General features: G+C 41.9%; 1 protein-coding gene across 4 annotated transcripts in view; it reads left to right on the top strand.

Moving 5' to 3' along the window:
• Window positions 1-855: 855 nt before the first annotated feature.
• TMEM117 (transmembrane protein 117) overlaps window positions 856-17,868 on the top strand; it is a 541,860-nt gene continuing 524,847 nt past the window's right edge. For 2 of the 4 annotated variants that reach the window (XM_082666767.1, XM_082666770.1), the window contains exons 1-2: window positions 1,375-1,482; window positions 10,888-11,192. In XM_082666767.1, coding sequence (XP_082522893.1) covers window positions 10,916-11,192 — 277 coding nt within the window. In that variant the 5' untranslated portion in view covers window positions 1,375-1,482; window positions 10,888-10,915. Of the gene's footprint in view, window positions 904-1,374; window positions 1,483-10,887; window positions 11,193-17,868 lie in introns of those variants that run through there. The other 2 variants (XM_082666768.1, XM_082666769.1) reach the window with 2 other exon arrangements.

A 17,868-nucleotide genomic window follows, 5' to 3' on the forward strand; every position in this document is an offset into this window, starting at 1 on the left:
GTAGATATATGCGGTCATTCTTAGAAGTAGAACAAATGTCAAACTAGTGAGAAGTATGGCAGTGGACTCCCAACGATCCCTGTGTACACTAGCTACACTGCAGGACTTGGGAATGGCTCTCTCTGTACCATCTCAAAATCTGCTGACATCTCAGCTCTCCCCGTTGCTACCCAATTTATTCCTGAATCATGCTGCCAGTCCGGGAGAGAGACTGTTCTCCTCCTAAATTTGCTACTGTTAAGTAGATATGAATTATCCCATTTTCCATTTGACTATACAAACTAGTGGTCACTTCTGTTAGCATGGAATATCAGTATGCCGGATAGCAGTTTTTAATACATTATAAGCAACCTGTAAATTGAGGTAGCAGTTGTTATTGGGTGTGGATGGAAACAAGGCCACACACATATATAATGGAAAAGACGCTACAACAGGAAGAAAGGAACCTGTTAAACGTGGTCAGAGGGTCTTCCTCCTGCATGCTGCCAAGGAATCACTTGAGCACTATAGAATTATAGTTTATTGAGAGCTTCAGGCTGCAAAAAGGTTAAAAATTGTGCTCCTGTGTGCTTCCGTATATATGTGTGCATAAATGCATGTATGCATTTATATATGTGTGTATACATATGCAGCTCACTTCTAAGTGTGTATGAATGTGTTTGTGCTTATAAAAGTGTGTACATGTGTGAATATATGAGCATATGTTTTGTGTAAGTTAGACAGGCTGGAAAGTAAGTTTCAGACTTCTCAGATCGTCGCGGGCTCTGTCTCTTCCCACCCCTAGCCCTCCACGCCACCAACAGACAAAAGCAGGAAGGATGCCCTGTGACCCGACCGCGTTAGAAAGTTTGCAGCTCTTAGAGGACATTCCACCTGGGAACCTCATTGGTTGCCCGCAGGATGGTGGGTTTTATAAGAAGTCGGCCGATTCCCCCCGGGAAGAAGGGGCTGCTGTTGACAGGCTAGGCTGAAGCCCTGCCGCCCCCGGCCGCCGCCCCCGGCCGCCACCCCCTACCCCTCCGGGTACCGAAGTCGGTCCCCGCCCGTCGCCGCCGCCACCGGCTCTGCAGAGGAGGGCCCGGCCCGGGCAGCTCGGCTGCGGCGCAAGACCCGCGGGCTGGAGTCGGGCCGCGGCGCGGGCCCGAGAGGAGGGAGCGGGAAGGCAGAGGCGGGGGCGGCGGGAGGCCATGCCTCCAGCTGCGGAAGCTGCCGCACAGCTGGAGCCGGCGCAGTCTGCGCGGCGGTGTCGCCCTCGCGCTCCCGCTGCCCGGCCCGCGGCCGGCGGACTTTGCGGAGGGCCCCCGGCGTAGGCGGCGACGGGTGTGGGCCGAGCCGGTATTTATAGCTCGGTGACAGCTGCGGTGGCAGCGACGCCGCCGGCCCGTCTCGCCGCGCTTCCCAGCGAGGCCGCGGGCGCGGCGGAGGGCTGCGCTCCACCGGGTCTCCCGAGTGCGGACACCCCGAGCCCGCGCGGCCCCCTTGGTGAGTACGCGGCCCGGGCGGCCGCGCGCGCCTCCCCCGCCGCTCGGTCCCGCTGCGGCGGAACCCTCGCGGTCCGGCCGCCCGCAGCCGCGCCGCCTCCTCGTCCTGCCCGCGACTGCGGCCCCGGCCGCGTCCCCCGGCCCGCTGCCCAGCGACTCCTCTCCTCCCTTCCCGGGGTCGGCGCGCCGAGGGGCAGTGCAGTGCCCGGGAGGGGGGCGCGCACCTGCCCTCCAGCAAAAGGAGGAGGAGGAGGGCTAGGGGAGGGCTCGGGGCTCGGGGCGGCGCGGGGGCGGGGGGCCCTCAAACTACCGGGATCCGAGGGTGAGGGTCGTCGCCAGGACGGACGGTGAACTTTCCTCGCTTCAGGGGTTCCTAGGATGCGAACAGAGTAAAAGCCCCAGTATTGTTCGTTAATTAAATTAACAGGTTGTAGTTCAGGAGTGTTCGCCTTAAAAAAACAAACCCCTCCAAACCCCACAAAACTTCAGTGTTTGGGTGTTTACTGTCTTCATCGTGATTAATAAAGCTATTTGTCGAGTCCTATTTTTGAAAATGCCAGAGGCCCACAAGTGTGTTTGACTCATGTGGGTCCACTCTGGCTGCCCTTATTCATTCTACTCGCTGTGGAACAATAAACGAGTGTGCGTGTATGAGAGAGAGATGCTCGTAAACATCACATGCTTATTTTAGTATTTATGTGTAGGTAGAAGTCTCATGAGCAACATTTTTTTTTCGAGTAAAAGTATGTTGAATAAATGTATTTGAATAAATGTATTTTCCCCCTAGTTATAAATGATATGTTGTTTGAAATCCAGAGAAGGACTTCCAGGAAGATTTCAGGGTTTTGTTTTGTCTTCAGAAAAAAAGTTCTTCCAATTTATTGAATGTAAAGTGTAGTAGAATCCCTGTAAAAGCAATTTTTGTTGTAAAGTATTGAATTTTTGCCATGCTTATACTTTCCAGCTCTATTCCTTCTCCCCCAATCTTTGTACTTTAAAGGTAATTATGGATTTTGACATTTTGACTCATATTTATTCCCACCCCATCCCACCTTCACCTGATCCTTGTGATCAGAAACCAGTACTTGTTTGTTGTACTTAATTTGCTTCTTAAAACTGTCAGTCAATTAAAAGCAATTTCAGATATGAATGAATTTTATTTTATTCATTAACTGTTACTTTATTTGGTGTTGTGTTTAGAATATGAGCATGGCAATTAATTTTTTATCATCAACACATGTAATGAAAAGGAAGTCTAAATATTTTTAAAGAATTCATTGGTGATTATTTTTCAACTTTAGGACATGAAAAGGACATTTTGATCAAAATCTTGCCATTTTGATGGAAAGTTGGCTAATGTGTTAGTTCAGAGAGAACCCCTGAACTGCTTTGCTTTCATGTTTTCTATTTTAAACACTTGCATGGGTTCAGTGCTTTGTTATGCCAAAGACTGAAGGACAATAACAAGGGAAGAACATAATTTAAAGGTTGAAACTATGTGAAGAGAAAGTCTAGGAAGTGGTTTATGGATGCGATCCTCTGAATTAGCTAGGGTACCACAAATACAATCCTGGTATTTGTACAGAGCCACTTATGGTGGTTTCATTGATTGACTTAAAAGGTTGATTCTTATTTAAAAGGCTGTGTGGTCTCTTGCATTGCACTAAAAGTAAGAAGTTCCAATTTTACTTCTGTTATTACCGCTGTTTGTATTTTTAAAACCTGTATTAAGCATTTGCATTACATAAAAATACTGTGTGTCATCCCCTCATGCCTGCCTGCCTTTTCGTCTAACAATTCAAGATAGTAAACTAAGACCTATCCTTACCTCAGGACTGGTCCTGAGGTTTTCTCACCTTCTGACATTTCTCATTTTACAGACTTGGATATTCCATTATCCAGAGTCTGTTCTGTCTGGAATGGAATATTCAGTGCTTTTTTCTCACCCAGGACTGGTCTGTTATCCAACCGTCATCACACAGTTTTTCATTTACTCATCCATCAGCAAAGATTTATTGAGTGCCTACTAGGCGCACATCATCACCTAATTCTTACCCTTGCTCCCTCCCCATTGGAAATTTATTAGGTGTTATACTTTTCAGGGTAGGGAATACACAGTAATTAAGAGTATTGACTTTGGGGTAATAAAGAGGTAGTTCTCTCTGCTTCTGCCAATTGGTAGGTGTATGACCTTGGGCAAATTATAACCTTTTAAAATCTCTATTTCTTCACTGGTGAATCCAAAGGTTTGGTCTAAATGTTAATTGAAATAATGCATGAAAAATGCTTGCCAAGAGCCCAGCACATAAAAAGCACTACAAAATGTTAGTTGTTATTATGTTGCCTGTCTGCTCCAACAGTGTTCATCTCAAGAAATGCATTCCCATCTCAGGAAATGGCAAATCCATTCTGGGGTTTGCCAGGCCGTGTCCACATCCAGTCTATCAGTACATCTTGTCATCTCTTCTTTTTAAATGTACCCAGAATCTGATAAATTTCCAAGCATCAGGCAGAGTGGTCAGATTGCCTGACTCTCTGCTGCCCATCTCCCACAGGGTGAAGCCCACATGGTAGGATGGCCTCAAGGCCTGATGGTGATGCTGCCTCCCAGACCTCGAGTCCTTTCATACTCCTCTGCACCCACACCCTGTCCAGTCACACTAGACTCCTGGCTGTTCCTTAAATGCACTAATCATGCACCCAGCACAGGCCTTTACAATTGGGAGTTCCCTCTGTCTGGATCACTCTTTCCCCAGACATCTGCTTGCCTCGCTTCCTTCTTTCACGCCTGGGCAATTGTCACCTTATAGTGAGGGCTTCTTCAACTTCCCTCACTCCTGACACCCCCTATTAACTTTCTCCTGTTTTAATTTTCTCCAGCAACTTATAACTTTCTAAAATACTGTGTGTTTCATTTTTCTCTGTTTAATGTCTGTTTCCCTCAGTTGAGACTCTAAGATGCAGGGCAACAGGGGTGTGGTCTGTTAGTAACCTTCCCACATAGGCCAGTGCCTGGCACAAATAGGCAATTGGTAAATCGTGAACAAATGAATGAAGAGATTATGGAATTAGCATGGAATTAACAAAAAGTGGACTTTACCACTTTCTGTGTATGATTTTAGACAAGTAGCTTGACCTCTCTGAGCCTCATTTTCAATATTTGTAAATTAAGGAAGATATTCATCCTTTATGTTGTTATATTAAAATCCTTTGACACTGAGAGTAACATGTGAAAAGCACTCAGTAAATGTAATATAGAGTTGATATTATTTTCATGCTCATGTTTAATGGGAATGACCAAGAGACACTTGTATTTTAATAGTGGTCCTCAGGGTAGGAAGTTCCTGAAAGTGACCAGGCACTTTACAAATGAAATCTCCTTTAGTCTTCACTACAACCCTATGAGGAAAGTACTTGCATTAGGATTCTGCTGGTGAAGAAATGGAATCTCAGGGCGGTTAGGGATTCCCTCAAGGTCACGGAGCTAGTGAGTAGCAGGATCAGGTAGAACTGGACCATATTCCTCCCACTGCCATTTGTTTTGCCTTCCTGATTCCTTTGATCATTTCTATAAAGTCATTCTAAAGGTGTGATTTCACCCATTAAGAACACTAAGAGGTAAAATGTGACATAAACATAGGCTATCGTTATTTATCTTTTAAGGAAACAGTATTCAATAATTTAAAGTTCTGTCTGCCCTTTTGATAGGCAATTTTAAAAGCGATGATTTCCTAGGGATTAAATGAAATGATTGTAAAAAGTGTTCTGTTAACTGCAAGGAACTTTACATACATTAGCATAATACTATAGCTAGGTAACTGAAGAAAATACCCTTTAACTTTGTCTTGTACTAATACAGCCAAGAAGTGTCCAACACACAGCTGTCTGCTGCACAAAGTGCATACTGCAAAAAGTAAAGCACAAGAAGTCTTTTTAAACATTATGCTTTAGGAAATTAGACTCAAGGTGCTGGAATAAAGTTCACACTCTTGGCAGAGACAGGCGCAGTCATCTTTAATAAGCCCTTTGACAAGAGCTAAGAAGGGTTACAGGTGAATTTTCAGACATAAATACCAGGGAGCTTCAAAAACTTTGGAGAAATTCTTTTTTTATCCTAGAACAGTGCTCCACAATGAAAACGATGTTATTACCTCGTTAGGTATCACTAGATGCTAAGACCTACGTTAGCAGAGCTGGGCTCTGAGGGAGTTTTACTTGGCTAGTAACAGTGTATTTTGTATAGCATATTTTATTAGTTCTTCAAGGACTTTGCCATATGCATTCATAAATTTTTTAAAATAGAAGTGATACGCTCTATCTTGAGGATACTTGTCATTATGCAAAAAGTATCCCCTGAGCCAGGGTTCCTGCTGAGGAAACATGAAATTCATACTCCTGAAGTCCTTGAGTATTTTCACTTATTTGTAAAAATCCTAATAAGTAAGGAAGGCAGGGTACTCTTGGTGTAATCAAACAAATTATTACAACAATTATTAAGGTATCGATGTTGTCCAGGTCCAGGACGTGCTTATCTTTTACGTAAACTGTTGGAGGTGCCTCCAAACTAGTCTCGCCATTTTCATCACGCCTCATACCAGTGGATCATTTTCCAAGCTGGCAGAGAAATCTTTTTAAAACCCTGCTCCAAACAGTTTCGGATCTGAAAACTTTGAATCCATAGTGTCTACTCAGTAAAATACAGAACAGTACTTTTGTATAATCTTCCTTGAACTGGCCCCAAATTATCCTTAACTCTCCCAGGATACTCCCAAGTGCTCTATGTTCCAGCCCCACAGAACTACTGATACATCTCTGTGCCTGTCCCAGATAGCCTTTCCTGTGCCTTTGCTCAGCTGATCTTCCCAACTTGAGTGTAATTACCCTACCTTCCATTTTTCCATTCTTAGCCTTTAGTACCAGGTGAAATACTGGCTTGTAGTAAAATGCATGACATTTCTAATATCTACTCTAAATAATAGTCCCTCTAGAGTTGGAAACCATGACTGAAGGCCTGTGGATTATCAGACAGTATATAAAGTTTAAGCCTGTAGTTAACCATCATCTTTGTCATTGCTATTAGGTGAAAAAGCAGAGGCTTCCAAGGTATTGCTGGGGGCATCTACCTAATGATGATATTATCAGGAGAGAGAATTGAATGGTGTGAATTAGTCTAGTTCTCAGAGGTGCAGTGTTCTCCCTAAGCAGAGTTGGAAAATCACAGAATGAATATCAGTGATGCGTCGCAAAAGGACAATCAGATCGACTCAACTACTTATACTGATGCTCAAAGGAGAAGGAAAAAATTCGAGGAATCCCAGTTCTTTCTGATCATGCTACCGAGTCAGTTTGAATAGTAAAAGTAGACTCATTTATCCTACAAGTACTTTGAATCTTTTATATCAGTGGGCTTTATTATTAGGAACTTTATACACAACATGAAAAGGGCAAGGTTTTGGAATGTCTGTCTTCGCCTGGGGAAGGTGTAGCATAGAATGTTGAAGCCACGTAGCTGGGATGTGAATGCTGGCTGTGGCATAGGCTTGTTTTGTTCTGTCATGCAAGTTACTAAACTCAGCTTCAACGTTGCTTACAATAGATTATCTCTTCATTGGACTGCTATGAAATTTAAATGAGATGTCTGTAAAGCTCATTAGCATGGTGTGGGCTATATGCTAAGTCCTGAATAAATGTTAGCCTTAGTAATAATGATAACAGTGCAGAACCTGGGGCTGAAATGAGATAGGAACTGTAGGGGTGGGCATGGGGTGTGTCAGTGCTTGTTCCTGGCTGAGTCATCCTTGCAGTCTTTGGACTCAGCTGTTCTTCTCTTCCCTTAGTGGAAGGAATGGCAGGTTGCTCTGCCTTCTCGTCTCACCTAAATGAGGGGACTGATCTCCGCTCAGCTTATCCACTAGGTGCTTACTGATTACCCACTCTGAGCTCAGCACTTTGCTTGCTCTGAAAGTAAACAGCCCCTTCTCTGGGAACTTTGTGTTCTAGTGAGGGAGACAAACACATAAAAAACAGATCATTTCACTGTGATCTGCTAAGAGCTACGACAAAAGCACATTTGTTTATGATAAAAGCTCAACTGTGGTAGCAGAATTGAATTTTACAAAATTAAAAAACATTTTTAGACTGTGTATACAGTGGAGCATTGTCAATTTGAACCACCTCAGTCCTGGATTGTTAACATTAGAGTCACCACATGGTTGTACTGATCATCAGGATGCCTTATGGGAACTCCAGAGAGGAAGGCAGTTTTGGTGCTCTGGATAACAGGCCGAGATCACTTGGTAAACTTTTGGCAACCTTGTGTACGAAGTCAGGAAGTGGAGATAAGCACAGGTGTTGTTTAAGTTATGATGTAGGTTTGGAAATTTGGGACCCTCTAGAAGACATCGCTTCCCTTTAGTGTATGAGGCAAGAATAAATAACCACGTTTAGCATAAAATAAAAAGACCAAATGATCCTGTTCACTAAGCTAGTGTCTAAGTCACTGAATCTAGTTAGGGGAGATGAAGACTAAGCTGTAAACACGATGGGAACTATTTATTGCAACAAACACTTCCGGCTTTGTTGTGGTATATTAGATCAAGGGCTAGGAATGGATTTTGATTGAAGTGCTGGCTCTTCCACTCGCTAGATATGCAAATTACGTAGGCAGCACCTGCTCTGCTCCTTTGTTTTCCTACCTGTAACATAGGAATGATAGTAGCATTCATAGCATGCTGTGGGAATTAGGATCTCTACTAGGGCAGAATTGTTGTTCAGTCCTATAGCTCTCTCTCTTGAAACAATATAAATATTGGAGAGGAACAGCTGTCTCCAAATTGTTTGAATGTTGTAATTCAGTTTGGACATGTGGACATTACATAGCCCACAAAGCAAGGTTCTGAAGTTAACAACAGCAACGATAAAATAAGTGTATGCCAACTCTCCACAAAGCATTTATTTAAAAAACAATCAAGGTTATATGTAGTCAGTGTTCTAAATCCTGCTGCCTTGCTTGTGTGTGGGTGGGGAAGGGAGGTGGTGGGACAATTACACCAGAATTCCTCACTGGTAGGAGAAGCAATGTAGAAACCTGTTAACTTGTTAACTGCCACCCCTGTCCAGTTCTGATGGGCATGTAGGAACTATTCCTGCTTCAAGACTCATTGGCCTTGAGGTATTTCTATGTATTCTCTTCTAATAGTGGTCTTTCGACATTTCCAAAGATGTTGCATAAAATCAAGTTGACAGCTGACCCATTCTGGCCTTCTAGCCTATTGAATACTGTGAAAATGCATGATGTGTTTTCTTCTTCATCACTTTCTCTGCTCTCTTTGGTGTGAGAACCACACAGGTCTTTGGGTGATGAACCTCACATAAAAAAAAAAAATCACCATTCCTTAGCGATCTGGGCTACACATGCTGGGAACAGATATTTTGGAGTATTCATGAAGATCACAAAGGACTTGTAATTGCTTAGAAGGTTTAGAATCCAAGGCACAGTAACTATTTGTTGTGCTAAATTTTACTGCCAGTTGTTTTGTATGTTTACATAGCTTTTCTAAGATAGCTAAGCCAGGTCTTCATTAGCTTAGATAGTGGGTTTACTTGACATTCATCAGCCCAGAATGCTGGACTGGAACTTGGGAGCCAGCCTTGGAGCCTATCCTCAGATCTTCCATTGACTTCCAGTTACTTCAGGTTTTTGACTTGCTCTCTGTATTTTTGGCCACGTGTAAAATGAGAATTTTATTATTATTATTATTACCCCAGATTTAATCAGCTTTCTTGCGGGGGGAAAAAAAAGAACTATAGCTTAGTCTGAGCACCAAATGGGCTCACCAAAACTGAACCCCAGAATTAGATAGACTGAATCACCCAGTCCCACACCTGATGGACCTAGACAGGCTTGTGTTCCTATGGGCAGGCTGGCTCCCAAAGAGGAAAGAGAGAGGAGCTGAGCAAGACTTAGGGGGTGGGGCCTGGACATCAGCATTTTAGGAAAGCTTCTGTACTCAAAGTGTACATCCACGTTAGGGCCTAGCCCTTTAGGCATATCACATATTTTGCAATGCCTCTGTGCCTTTGCACATGCCTAGATTGAGCATCCTTGCCTCCTTCACTGGGGAAAAAAATCCTACTGATCCCCCAACCTCCAATTTGGGTATGTCCTCCTCTGTGAAATCTTCCCCTTCCTCTTCACTTCCCACAAGCAGAGTTGCCTAAAAGCTCTCCTACATGCAACTATTCTGCCATAGACTTAGCTATTTCATGAACCTTATTCTGTGTTGAAATTATTTGGCAAGTAGACTGTGAACTTTTTTTTTTTTTTTTTTTTTTTTGCGGTACGCGGGCCTCTCACTGCTGTGGCCCCTCCCGTTGCGGAGCACAAGCTCCGGACGCGCAGGCTCAGCGGCCACGGCTCACGGGCCCAGCCGCTCCGCGGCATGTGGGATCCTCCCGGACCGGGGCACGAACCCGCGTCCCCTGCATCGGCAGGCGGACTCTCAACCACTGCGCCACCAGGGAAGCCCCAGACTGTGAACGTTTTTGTAAAAGCCCACACACACACACACATTTTTGTCAATGTGAAAAAAAAAAAAAAGGTCTGAAAGTATATCCATCAAATTATTAAGGGACCTTAACTCTGAGGAGAGGGGTTTGGTCAGAGGAGGATTTTTTGTTTTTAATAAATAAATCAATACATTTATTTATTTTTGGCTGCGTTGGATCTTCATTGCTGCCCGCGGGCTTTCTCTTGTTGCGGGCGCGGTGCGCGGGCTTCTCATTGCAGTGGCTTCTCTTGTTGCAGAGTACGGGCTCTAGGGCTCAGGGCTTAGTTGCTCCACGGCACATGGGTTCTTCCCGGACCAGGGCTCAAACCCGTGTCTCCAGAATTGGCAGGCGGATTCTTAACCATTGCGCCATCAGGGAAGCCCAGGAGGATGTTTATATTTTGTTAATATGTCCTCAGTTTACCTCTACATTGCTTTAATTTTTAAATGATATGTATTATGATTGTAACATAAAAATGATAATCTAAAAGAGGAAGAGTGTTGCTTTTTTTTTTTTTTTTTTTTTTTTTTTGCTGTATATTGCCTCCTGAGATGATTTTTACCTATGATTTCAGTCATCATGCCAATTTTGGACCATGATCTGCCCTCTCATGTCCCTCCCTCTCCCCCTACTCTTTCCAATACTCTCCTTCTTTCCTAAATCCCCATAGATCAGAGGTATGACGAGATGATGGGGAAGGGACAATCCTCAATCTCAGGCTTGTCTTGGTGCCACAAATAGGAATAGGTCTTTTCCAAATACCTCTCTATTGAGCTGTTATAAATCTGAACAGATAACAGGAAGACAGAGACTACTTGTTCTTCTGCTCTAACCCTGTGTATCTTTTCTTATGCAGGTAAACTACGGAATTGAAGTTTTGAAGGATGGGTAAAGACTTCCGTTATTATTTCCAGCATCCCTGGTCTCGGTTGATTGTGGCTTACTTGGTGATCTTCTTTAACTTCTTAATATTTGCGGAGGACCCAGTTTCTCATAGCCAAACAGAAGCCAACGTTATTGTTGTTGGAAACTGTTTTTCATTTGTAACAAATAAATACCCTAGAGAAGTTGGCTGGAGGCTTTTGAAGGTGCTTCTATGGCTCCTTGCCATTCTCATAGGACTAATAGCTGGCAAATTTCTGTTCCATCAGCGTTTGTTTGGTAAGTACCCATGAAATGTAATGCAGATAATTATTTAATTCTATACTCCAGGATAGAGCTTTGTTATTTCTAACTGCCAGTTTAGAATGCATTTCAGTTTGCCTTCCAGCCTTAATTAGTTATGTGCTGTTGTAGCTCTGGTTCTTCAACTGTTCTGTGTTTAATGGTGTACTTTTCTATGGCCTTAGGAATATTAGCATGAGGTAAAATTAGTTCTAAACTTAATTTTATAAAATGGTGTTACATCTAAAATGATTGTATCTGTAATCTTATTTAAAGAAGACATGTAAATAGCTCTTTTCCCATAAGTAGTACCTAAGTATGGTATCATACAAGGTTTGTAAATCATAAAGAGAATGCTTCCATATCACACCACATTCTCATTAAAGTAAGTTAACCATTGCCCATATATTTACACATATTGTTCATTCAGGGAATTAGAACAGGAACTCTTAACTTTTTCCCCTCATTTCTCTTTCCTTTTTTTTTTTGTTTTTGAACATTGGCTTTAGAATGTTTACTTTGAGCCTGATCAACCACAGAACACTATTATAGTAAGGAATCTCTTGGTAGTAAGCAACAGAAAAAGAGACTAAGTTTGGTTAAGTTTAAAAGGTAACTTACTATACGGGTATTGGGGTATTTCACAGAGACCAAGAGTAGAATTTGTTTTGATAAATGGGATAATGGGACCAGGGGCTTGAATTCTACCAGGATGTTTTTGTCTCAACTTCTCTCTCATATCTGCTTTATTCTCCTTTCACACTGAAGATCAGTTTACATCCACTTAGACAGACTGGCTTGACTCTTGGTCCCAAGCTTAAACTCTTAGATTTAAACGAAGTTGACCCAGGTTGGGTGTGGTTCCTACCTCTGGCCCAATCGATTTTGGCCAGGAGGTGGGTGCAATTTATTCAACAAATTCATTGGTTACTTATTATGCCAGGCACTATTCTAGACATCGAATCAAAAAAGCAGGGTATCTGCCCTCATAAACACATCCTACAGGAGGAAGAAAGGTTCTAAACAAGTAAATGTATAAAATGCAAAGAGGTGATAAATGCTATGGGGAGAAGGAAAGTTTTAAATGCTACTGGGTCAATTAGGGAGAGAACTTAGCAATGAAACTTTGAATTTAGCAATTATAAGATCATAGGTGACCTAGTGTGGGTATTTTCAGTCTAGAAGTTTGGTGAGAAACAGATGGCAATGGTTTAGGGAATAAACAACAAATATATATGCATACATACACATAACATTATATATATATTCTTCTCAATCTCTACTCCTCTAACTGTTGCCATCTGTTTCTATTGCATAAACATAAAATGTACATATTTTATATTATAAAATATGTAGTTTCAAGAAATTTGATGAGGAAATGGAAGAAGGAAATGGGAAGTAGCTATACATGGAAAAAAGGCTAAGGGGAGATTTTGTTTTTCTTGTTATTTTTTTATTTTTATTTTTTGCGGTACGCGGGCCTCTCACTGTTGTGGCCTCTCCCATTGCGGAGCACAGGCTCCGGATGCGCAGGCTCAGCGGCCATGGCTCACGGGCCCAGCCGCTCCGTGGCATGTGGGATTCTCCCGGACCGGGGCACGAACCCGTGTTCCCTGTATCGGCAGGCGGACTCTCAACCACTGCACCACCAGGGAAGCCCCTCTTGTTATTTTTGATGATGGTGATTTTATTTGAGGAGTGAGATTAATTGATCTGCTTGTCATGGGGAAGAAGCTAGACTGAAGTGCAGGTACAGATATAGAAGGAAGACAGCATCTCTGAAGGTTGCTTTGGTCTGTGACTTAGGACACAGGCCACAAACAGTGGCCTTAGAGAGGACAGGAGGAGACACCCCGGTTCCTCAGAAATAGTCATGAGTGAGATCAAGGTTGGTACTCTAGTACATTTGAGTTGGAGGAGTAGAGAGGTGAGTGTGCTCCCACCTGGTGATTTCTATTTCACTACGAGGAAGGAAGAGCTAAAGATAAAGATGGAGGGATCGATGAGCAAGGGGCTTAAGAAAGTGGTCCAACTTCGGAAGAGCTACTCTAGGGAATATAGATGTGAACTGACTAGGACAAATGAAAGGGTTACTGATGATCACCGAGGGCTGAGGTGGTTAGTCGCTATAAATTTGAACGATACCAATCTGAATAGTGGAGCAGCTTTCTCTGTGAGAGCTCAGTCACCTGGAACAGAATTGGAGTGATTCACCTGGTCGGGGAACACTCAGGCTTGCTGTACTGGAAACAAAGGATGGAAAATCAATGGAGAGTTCTAGTAAAAGAGGTATTGATTTGATTAGTAGGGGGTTCTGGCTGGGTGTGGAAAGGAGGTGAGGAAAACAGTGGTTTCGGAGGAGTGGGCAAGGGCCTGAAGATTTGGATGAAACGGAACAGGTGAAACGGGAGTAAGAGGAGGGAACGGACTGATGGGTGTGGTTAGATGGCATGTTGGAACAGAAGTATAGGCATTCTTTAGTGGTGATTCCCAACTAGGGTGTGTTCTTTAGAGAGTGGGCGCTAAAGTTAAATGGAGAGTTGGAGGTCATTGACACAGAGGATAACTGGGAACTGGGTGTGAGCTGGGCCATCCACTGAACATTGAACAAGCATGGTGTTGTTTATAGTAATCATATGGATGGAAGAGGTCAAGGGGAGGGGGTAAGCGAGAGACGGTCAGTTTTCAAAAGTGGGCGAAGGGTGCTGAGCAGGCAAAACAATAGATATCCATTACAAGCAATGGCTGGATGCATCTGTAATCCATTCCATAAACTTGCTCAGGGTAGAAAGCTAAGGCAAGCTTAGACCAAAATATACAGTTTGGAGAAAAGTTATCAGCCTGTATTATAAAAGACTGAATGAAAATCATATGGTGGAGGTAATGATATTAATAATAAGGGCAGATCATTTGGTTTTGTAATTACTGCATTTCACTAAGTTATTCTATTGCCATCCTATCTCTTATACTAAAATCACATTTAGTCATGGCTTACTTTTTTTTTTTTTTTTTTTTTGCGGTATGCGGGCCTCGCACTGTTGTGGCCTCTCCCGCTGTGGAGCACAGGCTCCGGACCCGCAGGCCCAGCGGCCATGGCTCACGGGCCCAGCCACTCCGCGGCATGTGGGATCCTCCCAGACCGGGGCACAAACCCGTGTCCCCTGCATCGGCAGGCGGACTCTCAACCACTGTGCCACCAGGGAAGCCCCATAATTCACTTTTTTAAAAGGCCTTATTTAAACCTTTAACAATTTGTAGGTGCAAGTTTGTGGTAGGTGGTGGTAATGGTAATGATGGTGTATGTATGTTGAGAGGAGTGGGATTGTTCACTACAAGTACAGAAATTTTTGTTACAGAAATTGGAATGGTTTACAAAATAATCAGAATCATTTTGTGTGATCAAGTAAACAGTTTCTTTTTATTTTTGTAATTCTCCAATGAAATGCCAAATAAAAATATTAACTAGAGTGCCACTACCGCTTTCATTTCATTAACTTGAGTCTTCCCTCACTTATTTTATTATGGAAAGTCTCTTCTTTGTAGATTCCAAAAAGACGACACAATATTGCCATTTTAAAGCATGCGTGAGGAAGAGTGAATGATTCTGTGATCACTTGATTTAATCCAGTTCATTGGTTATAAATTTTATTTTTTATGAGACATGAATATTACAATGCTGTGGCTATTTAGTTAACAACATGAAACCCTCTCATGATTTATAATTTGTAGTGGGATTTGTCCCAAATAAAAATGCTGACTCTTGCAAATTGGAAATTGCTTTTTTTTAATTTTTTAGCATCTTTATTGGGGTATAATTGCTTTACAATGGTGTGTTAGTTTCTGCTTTATAACAAAGTGAATCAGTTATACACATACATATGTTCCTATATCTCTTCCCTCTTGCGTCTCCCTCCCTCCCACCCTCCCTATCCCACCCTTCCAGGCGGTCACAAAGCACCGAGCTGATCTCCCTGTGCTATGCAGCTGCTTCCCACTAGCTATCTACCTTACTTTTGGTAGTGTATATATGTCCATGCCTGTCTATCAGAGACAGAAATGATTAAATGCATTTAGAACTATTCCCCTCTCACCTGTGCTGTATGATTGGAATAAAATGAGAGAGTTGGTTTTCCTTCATAGTAGCACTAAACTTGTAAGACTTCAGGCTGGTCACAAATTTCCCAAATGCAGAATATAATTTAAGAGCACATGTGAAATGAGAATTAATACATTTTTAAAAAATTTCTTTAGGTTCAACACTGAATCTTGTTGAGGTAAGTATTATATCAGGATTTATGAAAATTAGATTCCATTGGAATATCAGTTTATACTTTTCCAGTGCCTCTCTTTTCAATTTTTTTCGATGATTCCATTGTTTAAAAAAATAAGTGTGTGTTCAAATAATGCATTCTACCCTTTTGGAGGATTATACATTTGGGATATCCATGAATAGAGAAATCTAAAATTATTATGCTGATAAGGCTTACATAGAAAGGGGAACTTAATTTTTTGAGCTTATTGAAGAAATCATTTTTATTCAAAAAAAAGAATTGAAATGACTTACAAAAACATTTATGTTTAATACAATAGGAATAGTAAATGAGTACCACAGAATCAAATATGTTTTGATTTCATGAGTTTTGCTACCGTGTTGGTTTTGAGCTTCCTTGGAGGCTGGGCAAAAGGGGAAATGTGATACATTACATATCTTTGGATATCAGAAATGATGAAAATTGCAAGTTTCACGGGGGAATTTTTCTTTGCACTAAATTCTAGAATTTCTTGCCCTAAACTCTGGTAAGGAATTTTTTTTTTTTTTTTTTTGGTGTAAGACACACTAAATGGTGAGGCGGCAAGTGCAGAAATGGATTTCGTATTCTTGTGTTTTAAAGCAAACTTTCATAAAAGTTTAGAGTATAACTTTTAAGCATAAAAGAAATTTGTGATATTGTATTCACTGAAAGTAATTCTATGAAGGGCAAAGTGATCAGGGTCTAAATAATGCCTTCTGATTGAATAGCTTTATCTAGGGATGGATATTAGAACATCAAGATTATGACCAATGTATTTCTCAAACAGACTGCTCTTGCTATTTGTATCCCTTCATTTCTTTTTGTTTTCTAACATGTGCAGAAAGCCTCTATTAGTTGCACTTTCCTTTTTTACATGGATGAAGGGCAGGCCGACTTAGACTGCTCTGACAGGTATAGTGTATAGTAATGATGCTGGACCTGTTAATATTGCATAGTTCCTTTTTGGAAACATATATATTCATGTATATAGTTATTTGCCTAATTATTTCATTAATGTTTCATGTCTTAGCCATACCATAAGCCGCACAAGGGCAGAGATTGTGCTGTGTTGCTTATCATTTAATCCTCAGTGCCTAAAACAATGCCCGGAATGTAGTATTATTTGATAAATTTGAATGAATAAATAAATTAATATTCCTTTGTCTTTTACATGTTATCTTTGCCAGTGTTGCCTTTTTATTGTAAGCTATAGAAGAGTATTCATTTATTCATTTACAAAATACCAGACATGGTCTCTGCTCTCAAGGAATTTAAAATCTGGTTAAAGAGATAAGATGCATATGCATGAAAAATTAATTACTCTGACAATACAAGGAAATGCACATCAAGTATCAAATGTACAGACTGTGAGAGTTGTGGGAATTCAAGAAGGGAGGTCACGGTGGGCCAGGAAGGGGAAAGAAAACTTTGCTGCCAACGTGGGATGTAAGGGAGTCTGAAGCATGAGTGGGATTAGAATAGTCAAATATGGTGCAAAGAATTCATTACAAATTTTAGGTCATGAGGTAGATGGTGTGAGCAAAGGAGGAGAACAGTTTAGATTTTTTTTAGAGTGGGGGAAAACTGAGGAGGTCATGCTCATTTTGACTGGAGTGAAAGGTTTGTGTTAGGAAAGAGCAGGAGTTGCAACAGCAAGGTAGGCTGAGTCTGAATTCTTTGTCTTTTTATGCCAGTCTTGTACTTTGGTCTTTCTCCCTTCTACTGCAGTATTTGGATCAAGGAAAGTATTTGAACAAGATGGGAGATGATGGCAGGATTAATCTTGAAGCAGAATCTAGAGGGAATTGGAGAGGGAGAGGTTAAGGGAGTAGAAAAGAGTAGGAAAGTATTTTTGGAGCCTTGTGCAGTCATGCAGGCTTGAGATAGTTCAGGCCAATCTGGAATAGGGGTGGTACAGTGGGCATCAGGGTGGGGACTCTCGGAACCTTGTGAAGCCTCAACAGCTGATGAGATGTGAGGAGGTGAGAGTAAAGGTGAAATTATGGGTGACTAGGAATATTGGGATGAATGACTAAGGAAGTGATTGTCTCATTAAAAAAAGAAAGACTCATTAGGGGAATCCAGTTAGAGAAGATAATGAGTTCAGTAAATGATGGGTTGAGGTAATGAGAACATAGGCAATGGCCCATTTACCTTGAATAGTACTCAGTACAGCACAGTATGGATTTATGTACCTTAATCCAAGCCCACCATTTCTTATCCAAACCTCGAGACCAGACATGTTTCAGACATCAATGCATGTGCTTACATTTAGTAGCTTGCCCTATGGGACTGAGGAAATACTCCATCATCAAACACATCGATATATCTGTAGCTGAATGTATATGTATGTGTATGTGTATGTGTATGTGTATATGTAT

The sequence above is a fragment of the Grampus griseus genome (assembly GCF_964374135.1).
Source record: "Grampus griseus genome assembly, chromosome: 11".
NCBI lineage: Eukaryota > Metazoa > Chordata > Mammalia > Artiodactyla > Delphinidae > Grampus > Grampus griseus.